At 38.2% G+C, this 12,649-nt stretch overlaps 1 protein-coding gene across 1 annotated transcript; it reads left to right on the top strand.

Annotated features, from left to right (window-relative positions):
* The first annotated feature begins 1,463 nt into the window (after positions 1-1,463).
* SNAP29 (synaptosomal-associated protein, 29kDa) lies at positions 1,464-5,261 on the top strand. Its single transcript, XM_010087074.1, has 4 exons — positions 1,464-1,657; positions 2,237-2,322; positions 3,412-3,495; positions 5,104-5,261. Exons 1-4 carry the CDS (start codon positions 1,500-1,502, stop codon positions 5,259-5,261), a joined length of 486 nt encoding a protein of 161 aa, XP_010085376.1. The 5' UTR covers positions 1,464-1,499.
* Positions 5,262-12,649: the final 7,388 nt, after the last annotated feature.

The raw sequence follows: 12,649 nt of genomic DNA, 5'->3' as shown, positions 1-12,649 counted from the left end.
TGTACCGGCCGCCGAGGCCGAGGGGCCGCCCTGCGCCGGGAGCCTCCCGCCCGGAGCCTGCGGTTACAGCTCTGGGGAAAGCTTGTCCTTTTTGCCCCCAGAAGTTCTTTTTTTAAAGTTATTAGGTGTTCCAGAGACAATATTTCCCTCTCTGTCACTGTGGACAGATTTGATGGGTGGAGGCCGTTTGTTTTGTGAAGAAAAACCCCAGTTCGACCCTTCTGTCTGTGTGGCGCTGAGACTAGGACTAGGCTGAGTTTTCCGCTGCTGTAACAGCTCTTACTGGCCTCTTGTTAATGGCATTTGTACCGATTTCTGTCTGACTAAAAAGTTTTCAGCAGTTCTGATGAAGTGAAGAGCCTGCCCTGTTGTTTGTGATGTGCTCACTTCATCCCGATTAATCATTTCCTTCATTCTTCTGGCCTTGCTTCGGAATTGAGTTTATATTCGGAGACATCACTCATAAAGGTCTTGTCCCTTGTGTCACCTGCTAATGGGATGTTGCCTTGGTTGTTAGTTAGGTGTTGCCTCAGTTAGCCCAAGAGCCTCCGCCAGCTAGAGCAGGTGCTGGTGCTGAGGAGGGTTCTCTTCTGCTAACTTGCAGCCTCGTGATTTGTTTGTCCAGAAAAGCACAAATGAGGAATCAAGAATTTTAGGCTTAACACAGGGCTCACGGTAAAATTTGAATTGTATGTGTTTGCTGCTTTATTGTGGAGGAAAAAAAAGCATATTCAGCTAGAATTCCCCAAGGTTTAGAGAGAATAGGAACCCAAGTTCTTTGTTTTGCACTAGTGTTAGATGCAGACAACTTTCCTGCTGGAATTAATCTTGGGATTCCTTTGCAATAGTGTTTGTGCTGCTGAATTAGAAAATAAGATAGTTGTATATGTCAGAATTTCTAAATCCTGCACTGTTAGTATTAGCTAAAAGTTTATTCCTGCAATATGAAAAAGTTCTCTTTGCGTTTATTTCCTTTGGTTATTCTGTTTCTAAATTATCAGGAACATCCCAGTAATGTGAAAACAGTATCCCTTCTTGGTGAAGGTGTTGTTCACAACTAGAAATAGTTCTTCTTGCTCATTTCCCTGCGAAACCTTTGCATTTTCCCTGTATCACCCGTCTGGTGACTTGCTTGTTCCCTCGAGAATGAGGTATAAATGTCAACCTGACAAAAGGCCAATACAGAAAATCCCTGGATGCTGCTTGCGGTAGATGTCGGGAAGCTGGCATTGCGCAGTGATGAGGATTTTACAGCTGGTTAATGCCATGGCAGACTCACAACTCTTGACTGAAATGCCCTGGAGGAAGAGGAGTGAGTGAAAAAGCCGTATGCCTTTAGAAATAATCTGCACAGATGAAGGAACTGCTATTTTTCTTTGGAGTGTCTGTTAAATATGTTTGATGTTTCAGTTTATCTTGGCTTTACTAGCTTCTCTTCTTCTGTCAATATCTGTTAGGAACTTGTCCGTCAAGGGGAGGCACTGAAGCGCACGGAACAGATGGTAGATAAAATGGACCAGGACTTGAAGACTAGTCAAAGGCACATAAATAGCATTAAGAGTGTTTGGGGGGGCTTGGTAAACTACTTCAAAGCCAAACCTCCTCCAGAGAGCAAGCCAGAGCAGAATGGAACCCCTGAGTATTATGCTAACAGTAGGTGAGTTATTTTTATTTATATTTGTAGTGGTAAGAATACCTTTGTGGGAAGTTAGTTCAAACAATTGCACAAAGTTACACAAGTAATTCTTCAGAATCCTCTGAATTATCATGTGTACTTCTGTCTTATCAGGAAATCATGATTTGTAGCCTTAACATGCTTCCAGTTAAATGTTATGTGTCTTTCTCTAGCTTCTATTAAAAGCTGTAAATCAAAATTGCTGTGAAATTACCGTGTCTTTTAGTACTTGTCTCTCTTCAGCTGAGAAATGTTTGTAAAGCCTGCTAATGCTGCATGGATTGATTTCCTCCTTCCCTCCCCCTCCATCATGCACTAGAGGGGAGGAATAGGTTGCTTCCAAGACAGAAGATACAGTTTTGGTTTTTATATCAAAGTTTCTATATGCTATTTTCAGCACTAAAGCGATCAGTTCTGCTTTCACTGAACACAGATGCTAATAGTTCATTTTAAGGGAACATGTTGGATCAGGTCTAACAAATTTACTCTTCTTGTTTAACAGATTCAGAATGAGACCTGTGCTCCATCAGAATGTTTTCTTTTTATTCTCTTTATTACTAGATTAAAAGAAGCAATGATGTCTAGTAAAGAACAAGAGTCTAAATACCAGGAAAGCCATCCAAATTTAAGGAAGCTAGATAATTCAGGTTTGTTACCTTTATTTTACGCAGAATGATTATCATCAATGTGGGGCAAACTTGCACAGCGGTGAAGGCAGAGACCCTTCAGCCTCCCCAACTGCTGACTTACATTGCTGCCTAACATCTGGAGATTTGTGTCCCAGCCTTGATGGCTTTGAATTCCATGGGATTGTTTCCCCTAAACTCTTTACACCCATACCAAAGATGTGAAATTTTTTACTTGAATACAGATTTTATTTAGCCCTTTCTGCGAGGGATTTATGCTATATTCACTAAATACTTTAAAAGCATGCAGTCCTTATATTTGCACAGAGGAGACTATAGCCAAGAATGCACACAATGCGTAGGCAGCACTGTCCTGTGTCTGCTAAAATGTTAACTTGTATGTTCAGAGGTTCTCCTTTCTAAACCATCGTTTATCATAGTTTTCCGATATATTTTCCTTGTTATTTAAAACTTGGGCTGTAACCCTCCATACTGAAGTCATTACTTGATTCACGCAAGGAGGCATTCAGCGTTTGGTCTTGTTCCCCGTTCTCACAATGTGTTAGGTTCTGTGATGACTTTTCTGTACATAGGAACTCTTCCTTCTTAAACTGAGATTCAGTTAGTAAGAGTGAGAAAGCAACAGGGTATCTTTACAGGTGTAGTTCTGTACGTAAATGCTTTTTGGTAACAATCTCCATTCCACTGCACATTACCTTAACAGTCTCTCCAATAGAGGGCAGAAATAACTCTCTGGTGGCCTGACCTGTGGGAATGCGAACTACTGGTGGGAGTTACCAACCCACCTGCTTTGTTGGCTGGGTGGCTGGTTTTTTTTATTTTTTCTCTCAACTACCTAGTAGCACTACAAAAGGCAGCCCAAAAGAGAATCATGGTAGCTTAACTGTTCATCTTGAGGGGTGCCCTGTAGATAGTGCTGTTGGACTAGTCTTGATACTCCTGCTGCCAGGTTATGGGATTACATGGCAGCTCTGGTCAGACTAATTTTTAATAGCCCTTCTAAAACTTTAAAGCCTCTTCTTGCTAGTAATTTATTAAATAATATTCTCTATTTTATACTTTTAACAGACAGTGATTTCAGCAAAGCAGATTTAGTTTTTTCAGTGCAAAGGGATTCCTATCCGAAGAACCAACACCTGCGAGCTTACCACCAGAAAATTGATAACAACTTAGGTGAGGAGAAAATTAAAGCTGTTTGATGTAATACAACTTTCAAATTTTGGTTCTTAAACTAGAAAAAATGACTAAGTGATACATTGGCAACAAACACTTTTCCATTTAGTTCACATGTGAAATTTTGTACTAAAAATAATAATTTGCTTGTATTCCGCATTTCAAAACTATCTACATGGCAGAATCCAAAGTTTGATTGAAACATACATTGTTTGAATGGTAGAATGCTGGGGGATGTCTGTGAGACAACTATTTGCAAATATTAGTAACAAATCTGAGTTAGAAATGCATTTCACATGAAACCACCTAGAAACAAACTGGCTGAACTGACCCTGAGCAGAGAGACGGGGGGATAAACCCCCCACCAAAAGCATGAGTCCTCTTAGATCATATATTAGGAAAAACAAAAACACTCTTACTGAATGTGAATATGCTATGAATCTGTCATGTGAATGAGGAAATGGTGCTGAAGTATCCCATAACACTTGCATTCAGGATATGAAAATGTTTCTTTGAATCATCCTGTCAGCTGACTGGAATATCACTGGGACAAGCAGGTTTATCCATCCATTCTGAAAAATCTTATTAAGCAGGTACTACTAATATTAATAAGGAAATCCTGCTTCAAATTGACATCCAGATTATACCAGTATGGATACTTACCACCTTTTTTTCTAAAGCTTTCCACTTACATGGAAAGATGCATTGAACTCAACTGACAGTTGAATGCGGTACTAAACTGTACATCAGTTTGGACCCAAAGAATTTACAGCTGTGTGCAGCTTTTGAAATAAACATGTTTTGCAGAAAATGGAAAAATCAAAATGCACTAAATATTTAATTTGTGAATTTGCTGCATTTCTTTTATTACTTCCCAAAACCATTCAGCTGATTTTTCTCTTCCTTTGTTCTGTAGTATATATACAAAGAGCCTCTTTGCTTACATGTGTCACTGTTTATCTGGCCTAGAAAGAAGAGATTGGAAAGAAATCAGAAAGGAATAGATCAAAGAGAAATAGTGAGGCATAAGAGTTAGTGGAAACACATTTGTTCTACTCCCAAGCTGTGCAAAAATTTCTATCCTCAGAAGCATTTATAGCAATCAATCATGCAATAAAATCGTTTCCTTATAGCCAAATTAGAAAATCTGGAAATGGGATTTTTCCATCTATGTTAAATAACTAACTGCTTAAATTTTCAGTGTATCGACCATCTCTGCATGAAGTTTAAAGGAAAACAACTGAGGTAGTGAGCATATTGTGTATACTGGGCTGAGAAAAGGTGTACCAAATTTTCTATAAAGTACATTTTTTAACAAAGTAAAAACTATATTACAGGGTATGTCATTTTATAAAGATCCAATTTGGTTTTAAGCATTTGTAGTTAACTTGTAATGGAAAAAAGAAGGACGTTATTTCTGGTGGTAATGCAGTAGAAGTGTTAAAATATTGGTGCTTCCACTACTGGAGAAGAACACTCAGACTTGAGCAGTTGTAACTATCGCTCTCTAACCCAGGGCTTTAGACAAGAGGGAATCCTGATTGTGTCTGTTTAAACAGCATGCTTTATACTGCTTTCAATCCTTATGATCCCTCTCTTCGTTGGCAGATGAGATGTCTTCTGGGTTGAGTCGTCTGAAAAACCTAGCTCTTGGTCTGCAGACAGAAATAGAGGAGCAAGATGATATGCTGGATCGGCTAACAAAAAAAGTAGAGACACTGGATGTCAATATTAAAAGCACTGATAAAAAAGTCCGGCAACTTTAAAGGATTTTTAAAAATCTTTTTGCCCAGTGTCAGTTTTTCTTGGATGTCTTATCTCAACCATTCTCTTAAAAAATCTTGACGAGTATCTGCTTCTTTTTTTTTCTGTCATCATTAAAATTGCATAATCTTAAGTGCAGCATAATACCTTACATTTTTTCTTAATGTACATGGGAAAAGTGCATGTTGAGTAAAATCTCTCAGCACTTGGTAGATGCTTTTGTGCTGGATACCCTGCTCGATTGTATAACCGTGTGTCATGTGCATGGAGGAATTTGCAGTCTACAAAGCTTCAGTGTCCTTGGCCTGGGAGCTGTGATGGGAAACATAATTGCGTTTTGCCTCTGTTTTGGGGAGGGGGCAGGAGGAACAGAATGTGCTGCTTTGTTCAGAACAAATGTTGCTAATTCTGTTTACCTACAGCTATTTTAAATTCTGAAAAAAATGCTGATTTCCAGCTGTAAAAATAATTCGAAGTCACCGTACTCTGGCATTTCTGGGGCTTAAGGAACGAAGTGTTCTGTGGAAATTGTAAAATATCAAGGGTGTCACGCACTAATGATAATATCCTGTGCGTGTTCCCTTTCCTGATTACTTTTGCCAAATGGTGGATCCACAGACTGGTTTTTATGTTTGGGTGGCTTAAATGCTATCACCTGTACAGTGTTTTCAGTGAAGACCTCTAAGGGTATCTTATGGTCTGTAAGAAAGTTGATTGACAGTGACCCAAAAAGTTTGGGTAACAAAATCAGAACTTAAATGTATGTGCTCTTAAAGATTTCTTTGTAGAAATTGTCACCGTCTGATTTTTTTTTTCTGCTCTTTCTCAGCTTATTCAGTTAGGTGGTTATTTGAAAAATAGCTTCCATTTTAGAAATGGAGAGTTGTTCTGATATTGCAGGAACAGATCACAGGAGATCATTCTTTGATTTAACATTTATTTCAAATGTGATTAGGGATTGAGCAGATGTTGTGTTTTCCTGGGTAATGTGACTGTTTTTGAGAAATTCAGCTATGGTTCTCATACTTCTGCATTGGCTTAGCAGGTATGAAAAGTTCCTGCAAATGAAAAGCTCAAAAACATTTTTTAGTCTTCCAGATACAAGTTGGGCCTTCCAATTTGTTTTATTCTTTTGTAAGTATCACTGTAGAACAAAATAATTGCAGTTCTGCTCCAGCCTGAAGACATGACAATGAGCACTTGCTGTCTGCCTTGGAAAACAAGTAAGTTGTTTCGGTCTGGAGGCCAAGGGGCCCACCTCACTATTGCAACACTTGCTGAGTAGCTAAGAAGATATAGTTACTACTTTGAGCTAGTGCCACATTTTCTTATGAATTAAAGGAAGACCTTGGTGTTTAAGGCTATCAAGCTTGTATCATGTTAATACCCTCCCCTCTCCTTTTTTGAAAAAAAGGGATTTGTTATCTTGAGCTCACTTGCTACAAAGTGTACCCAGTTGTTACAGACATAAAAGAAAACTTGAGCTGTTCTTGTCCTACTGGATCTCCTGAAAGTTCACTTGTAGAAAAATATATCACTAAAAAAGCCACACTTCTTGGACATAGTATTATGTAAAAAAATACTTTTCCTGGCATTACCAGCAAAGCAGAGTTGTGAATTAGATTTAAGGTGAGCCTCTATTTCCCCTTATGTTACTGATGTAATTGATTTCAGTCCAAAAAAAAAAAAAATTGGTTTGTAGGGACGTAAAACTTCAAGAGCTATTGAGTACTTTTAATTCCTTTTTAATTTTAACTTTGTGTCATTTATGCTTATTCAGAACCATAAAAAACCTTATTAATGTCAATGTATCCTCTAACTTTTTGGCTGTATACCATGATTAATTCTCTTACTCTGTTAGAATATTTATGAATTATATGATTTGATGTCTCAAGATGGTTGATACATTTATTTAGTAAATGATACAATCGTTAGTTTTCAAAATGTTAAGTACCTCAGTGAAGGAAGATTGAAATTTTGATTATACCTGTTTTAGTTTCTTATTTTACTTTCTCTTTTTAATAAAAAGGGTGAAAAGAGTTGTATTTTTTTCTTATCCCAGTGCTGGTTAACAGAAACACTTGCACCTTTAGAAAGGGCATATGTATGCTGTCCAGAACAGAGAATATTAAAAAACTGCATAGGAATTAATAGAACTCCTTTTAGTGGGAAATCTGCCTTCATCTGTATGCAGCTATTTCAAAACTAAATTTTTTCCAGAGTAAGATTTTGGTAACTAGGATGTATGCTGAGACTTCCTCCACTGAATTAAGGCTAATGGAGGAAAAATGTGTCTGGAGGATCTAGTGGTCTTATGTGTACCAAATGTAGAGCTTGAATCTGAGTGAAAATTTGTGTTGATTTAAGACAGAAGTGTGTTGCCTTTCTCATGTAAGCTATTCATTTTTTTTTTAGTCTAAGTTATTCCATAAACTCGAATTTTTGGTCAACTGTTTAGTTGTATTAGCCTTTTGAAGTGTTTACTGATCTTTGGTGCCTTTGGAAAAAACAAAAACAAACAAAAAAAACCCCACAAAAAAAAAAAGACAGGGAAGGAGAATAAAAAAAAATTAAATCCCTATTTCTGCTTTAGAACCTCGTGATCCAAGCAGACAAAAACCCAGGATCTCAGCCATGTGGAAGTTATACAGAGGTCTAACTTCTCATCTCTTCTAACAATCCCATTCACTGTCAGTAACATATGTCTTTCTTTGTTTAGGCTTTCCTGCTCTGTTTATTATTTCTGTTTTGTTTTTTTTAAATAGCCTTGTTTTAAAGGATTATTTCCCACACTGGATTTCTTGTGGGGGGGAAAAAAAAGATTGTGCATAGGTATAAACAAATTTCTGCTACACACTGAATTCCCTTTCTTGGCTTTCATACAGGTGCTTTATGCTGGTAAAGAACTTAAGTCTAACTGACAAGAGGAGACAAAACTATTTTGTAATGGTGGTGAAATTTTTTTCTGCTTGTTAGGATAACTTTCCATCCTTCAGAAAGGGGAAATTTAAAGGAGAAAACAAAAAACCTACATGATTTTTGCCTTTCCAGGAAATGCCATTTAGCATGTGTTGTGAAGGACTCATTTCAGTAGCTTTTCTTACTATTGCCTGAGATTTATTTCTTGGATACGGTTGAAAACTTACCTTCTTCAGGGTACAGGACTTTCAGAAGAAATTTAATTTACACTCAAGCACTAATTTTATAAGTTAAATAATTTTGCTTAAACACTCATGTTGGCATAGAAATTGGTATCCTTGCAGCAAAATAGTTCCAGTGAACTTTATTCTTATTGGCTTGAGTAGAAGTTTAATATTAAGGTCAGAAGAAGATATCAAAAAAAAAAGTTTTCATCATAAAAGGCAATTTACTTTCTTTAAAAGTTTGCTAATAAATTTTTCACACGTTTTAAACACTGGGAAGTAGCATACCCTTTGTAACACAGAGATAAGAAGACATACTCTAAGAACAGCAAAAGAAAAAAAAAGTGGGAGTAACCAGTATCTGACTACTAGATTCCTAGGTGTATGTGATTTTTAAATTTCCTGAGCATTGAGCTAAATATTGTGATAAATGATGCATAGCTGAATTTTAGTCTGTACTACAAAGATTTGTTGCTGTGCTGAAATCTGTTGGCACACTGAAATCATCAGGACACTATATGGTATTGGGGTTTTTTTAATGTGTGAAATTTATCTGAAATATTTTCATGCCTTGTAAACTACTGTGATGTCATTTGTTAAATGGTGAAATAGAAAATAATTTCCAACTGCTTTGCCTTCTGAACAAACAGATTTTTGTAGGCATTTTTACAAGTATAACATCATATGGAGGATATGTGTTAACTTTATTTTGAAATATATGGGGCTTAATTTTAAAAATCACAGGTAGTGATTATTTGTGTCTGTGACTTTTTAAAATTACTTTAATTCTGTGCCACCCAGGTATAACACTTTTTATACAAGTCAAACTGAAATATCTTTTTATTTAAATTGCTAAACTGTAGTTCAGCCATTTAGGAGACTGAATGAAATGAGTGTTGAATGGTAAGATGGTCAATAAAGGTGCTTACTGTTAATGGAGAAGTTTTGCTTTTTTTTTTCCCAAAATTCTTTGATTGCAACTTCATTGTCAATTCTTTCTCGTGATAGGATTTGTTAAAATGCTGGACATACTCTTAAGTTTGTGCCAGAATGGAAATAAGTTTACAGCTGTTGGGTTTTGTTTTCTGAGAATATAAAGAGGGTATTACATTTCTGCTTGACTCTTATGTAGATTCTTGTAGATCCTGAAAGAGGAAAGCAAGCAGGCGTTTATTTATTGCAGAACTTTAATGTGTGATGATAAAATAATTCAAGATGTTGCTTGAGAAGTAATCTTGCCATAGTGATGGGTATTATCAGGAATATTATGAACTGGATGCATGCATGAACAAGGCAGGCAGAACAGGAGTAAAACAAAAAAAAAAAACCACCCAAAACCAACATAGTATATTGAAAACTTCACCCCAATAGGTATGTAATATGGCTGCGTGGCCCCAAATTTGGTGATGGGAGAAAACTTTAGAATGACCTGACCCTGAGTTAGGTTCTTACCTATATATGAAGGGAGGAACTGGGCTTCTGAGATTTTTTTTTGTAATAAAGTTTAATTTTGTTTGATTCCATAAAGCATCAGAGCTTTTGTTATAACACTTGTGAAAAGGGAAAGTCAATATGCTAGAGAGAGATGGACACGTTTTTTAAAATTCAGATAGCTTTGGTTTGCTGCCTTTGTACTAAGAGTTCTTCAAAATGGGAATTCAGAGCTCTTCCATCTCTCCACTTTATTGTTGCATACAGAAAAATCAAAATAATGCAAAAAGCACAGTGGAAGATGGAAGGGAATGGAGCAGTGCAGTGGATTCTGGATCTCTGCTAGGAACATTACTAGGTTGCTCTGCTTGCATGGAGAATCGGTTTCTGAATCTTAGAAGAGTGAGTATTTCACACAAATTGTTTGTGGCTGGTTAAGCATTTCAACACTTTTGTGTTTTCTCAAGGACTTCCTTGCTTACAAAGCAGTCCCTGCCTTTCTGGGAAATGAGAGAGGGAAGGGGAAGTCAAAGATGCTCGTGCAAGTGTGTAAAACCAGGCAGAGAAGGTGCTGTTGGAATGAAGGACCCCCATGCTTCTGCCTGCTTTCCCTTTTCCCTGCTTCTGGAAAGAAGTTTGGTTTTAGGAGGGAGTTCTAAAATTTTCGTTTTGTTTTGGCAGCTGGATGGTTGGTTGGTTTGTTTGCTTCCACATAAATACATTACACATTCTCAAAATGGGAAAATATGAAGAACAACTGCAGTGGGGCCAGAACAGAGGGCCTGTGAAGGGTCACTTGAACCAGGGAGGTGCCCCCAGTATAAACAAACTGACAAATCAGGAAGATCCCTGAATGCCAGGCAGGGTTTTCTAAATGCAGTGACTTTGGAGCCCTGCCTCAGCTATAAAAAGTCTAGATGGATTGTGACTTTGTGAGGTAGAACCTTCTAGAAAAGAGACTTCCAGCTCTGGATGTGGATATTTTGGGGAAAGCAATGGACCTCCTTGGCATCCTCATTCTAGATGAGCATTTCCTATGTCTTTCCCAATTTCTTCCTTGCTCTTTCATCCTTTAAATTCACCCACACTCCATTCTGTGGGAAAGAAATAGCTAACAGAAGAGCTTTTTCTTCAATACACTCTCATCAGTGTATTAATTTTGCCAGTCCTGAGTTCAAATTGTGTAGGTAATAAAATCTGACTTGCCCTAGATTTGAGCCCCAGATTTCTCTTAGAATTTCTGTGCAACCCTAGTGTTTGTTTGTATCTAACATTTTTTGGCTAGATGGCATTTACTGGCTAGGATGTTTGGGTGCCTTTGAAGAAAAATCCCTGCAGGAATTCCCTGGTGTGAAGCGACTGAAAAGTACGGTGATGCATTCTGCTCGTGGCTTCCAGTAAGAGCCACAGTAATGTCAGTACTAAGTTACTGCATACCAACACTCATAACATTGGGTCTTGACAGTCCCAACTTTGGTGCCCTGTTTTCACCATTGCCTTGTGTCTGGATTGGCCAATCTGTTTACATCTCTGCTCACTGCTCCTCTTGGATGATAATGACAGGATGTTCCTTCCCTCTTCGAGTGAATTCAAGGCAGAGAGGCAGACAAGAAATCCAGACATATGATATAAACAGTAAGGTTACAAAATAGTCCTGTAGAAAGCAAAGGTTAAAACCTGATTGCATCCACCTGCCCATGGAGAAAGCTTTGCAGTGGAGGGACAGCATCAGCCTGGAATAACGCACACAGGATGACCTGGACTGAATGCCTGAGGACTTCTTATAATTTGACTTAAAAGGCAGAAATTTTATGGAGACTGAGACAATCCCAGATTCAGAGTTCTGCAGCCTTCTACCTTGAAAATATTTAGGCTGCTAACAACACTGCAGAGACCTGTGAGTCATTTTATCTGCTTCATTGTACATTGTACAGGCTGTTGACATTTCTGGCATTTATTTTTATTCCCAAAGCAGCACACAGTAATATAGTATAGATAGGAGCTCGCAGCATCTGTGGGTGTTAATCCTCAATCCCGCCTTGGGGATTCTCCCCCCCTCACCACGGGTGCTCAGAAAGGCAGCACAGGCATGGGCAGTGGCAGTGCAGCAGCCTGCTTTGCTACGGACGGCCGCTGGCTGCCACCCCCGCCTCTGCTCCTCACACTCCATGTTCACTTGTGACTGAGCCAGAGAGAAACTATTAATTAGAACTTACTGGATCGCAATGTGGAGAGAAGGGTGTTCTTTCCTAAAATGATGTAGTTGCAATAATTCAGTGATGGGTTCATTTTTGTTGGTATGTGTTTAGCAAGATCTAATGAACTAAAGCTGAACTGCAACATTAAGCAAAGTGCAGGTGGGAAAACTCCTAGGTTCTCAGGGTCCTATTAGCAAGGCACCAACCTTATTAAGCCACAGAACAACTCTGGCATGCTACAAACTGGCATTTGTGACACAGCAAAAGTAGCCTTGTTCTCAAAAGATATAGAAATGGCCTTCTAGATACAAGTGCTTTAGGAGGGCTACTTTCTCCCTCTCTGCCACCTTAATTAGGTGTCAGAGTGTTCCCAGATGAACAAAATATCATGGGGAACTTTTGTGCTGAATTACAAAAGAAAATATTAAACAGAGATTCCTCTGCTTTTTATGCACACACTTCCTCTTAACGCTCACTTGTATCAGTCAGGAATATCCTCCCATAGAAGTCCATGTAAGCTGTAGTCTAGCTCCTCTATCTGATTTTTCATCACTTCTGACTTTGAGAAGTTTTTATTTTCCTTAGCCACATTGAGAGCTTTAAACTAGATTCGAGGGG

Source organism: Pterocles gutturalis, unplaced genomic scaffold (genome assembly GCF_000699245.1).
Source record: "Pterocles gutturalis isolate BGI_N339 unplaced genomic scaffold, ASM69924v1 scaffold42671, whole genome shotgun sequence".
NCBI lineage: Eukaryota > Metazoa > Chordata > Aves > Pterocliformes > Pteroclidae > Pterocles > Pterocles gutturalis.
Note: the sequence above shows the minus strand (reverse complement) of the source record. Positions and strands in the feature narration are given on the sequence as shown.

Bases quoted from the DNA above. Each gene is read 5' to 3' on its own strand.
- SNAP29 (XM_010087074.1), top strand. From the start codon at position 1,500: ATGGTAGATAAAATGGACCAGGACTTGAAGACTAGTCAAAGGCACATA. The intron at 2,323-3,411 runs GTTTGTTACCTT...TCAGCAAAGCAG, and splicing joins AAGGAAGCTAGATAATTCAG to ATTTAGTTTTTTCAGTGCAA. The intron at 3,496-5,103 runs GTGAGGAGAAAA...CTTCGTTGGCAG, and splicing joins GAAAATTGATAACAACTTAG to ATGAGATGTCTTCTGGGTTG.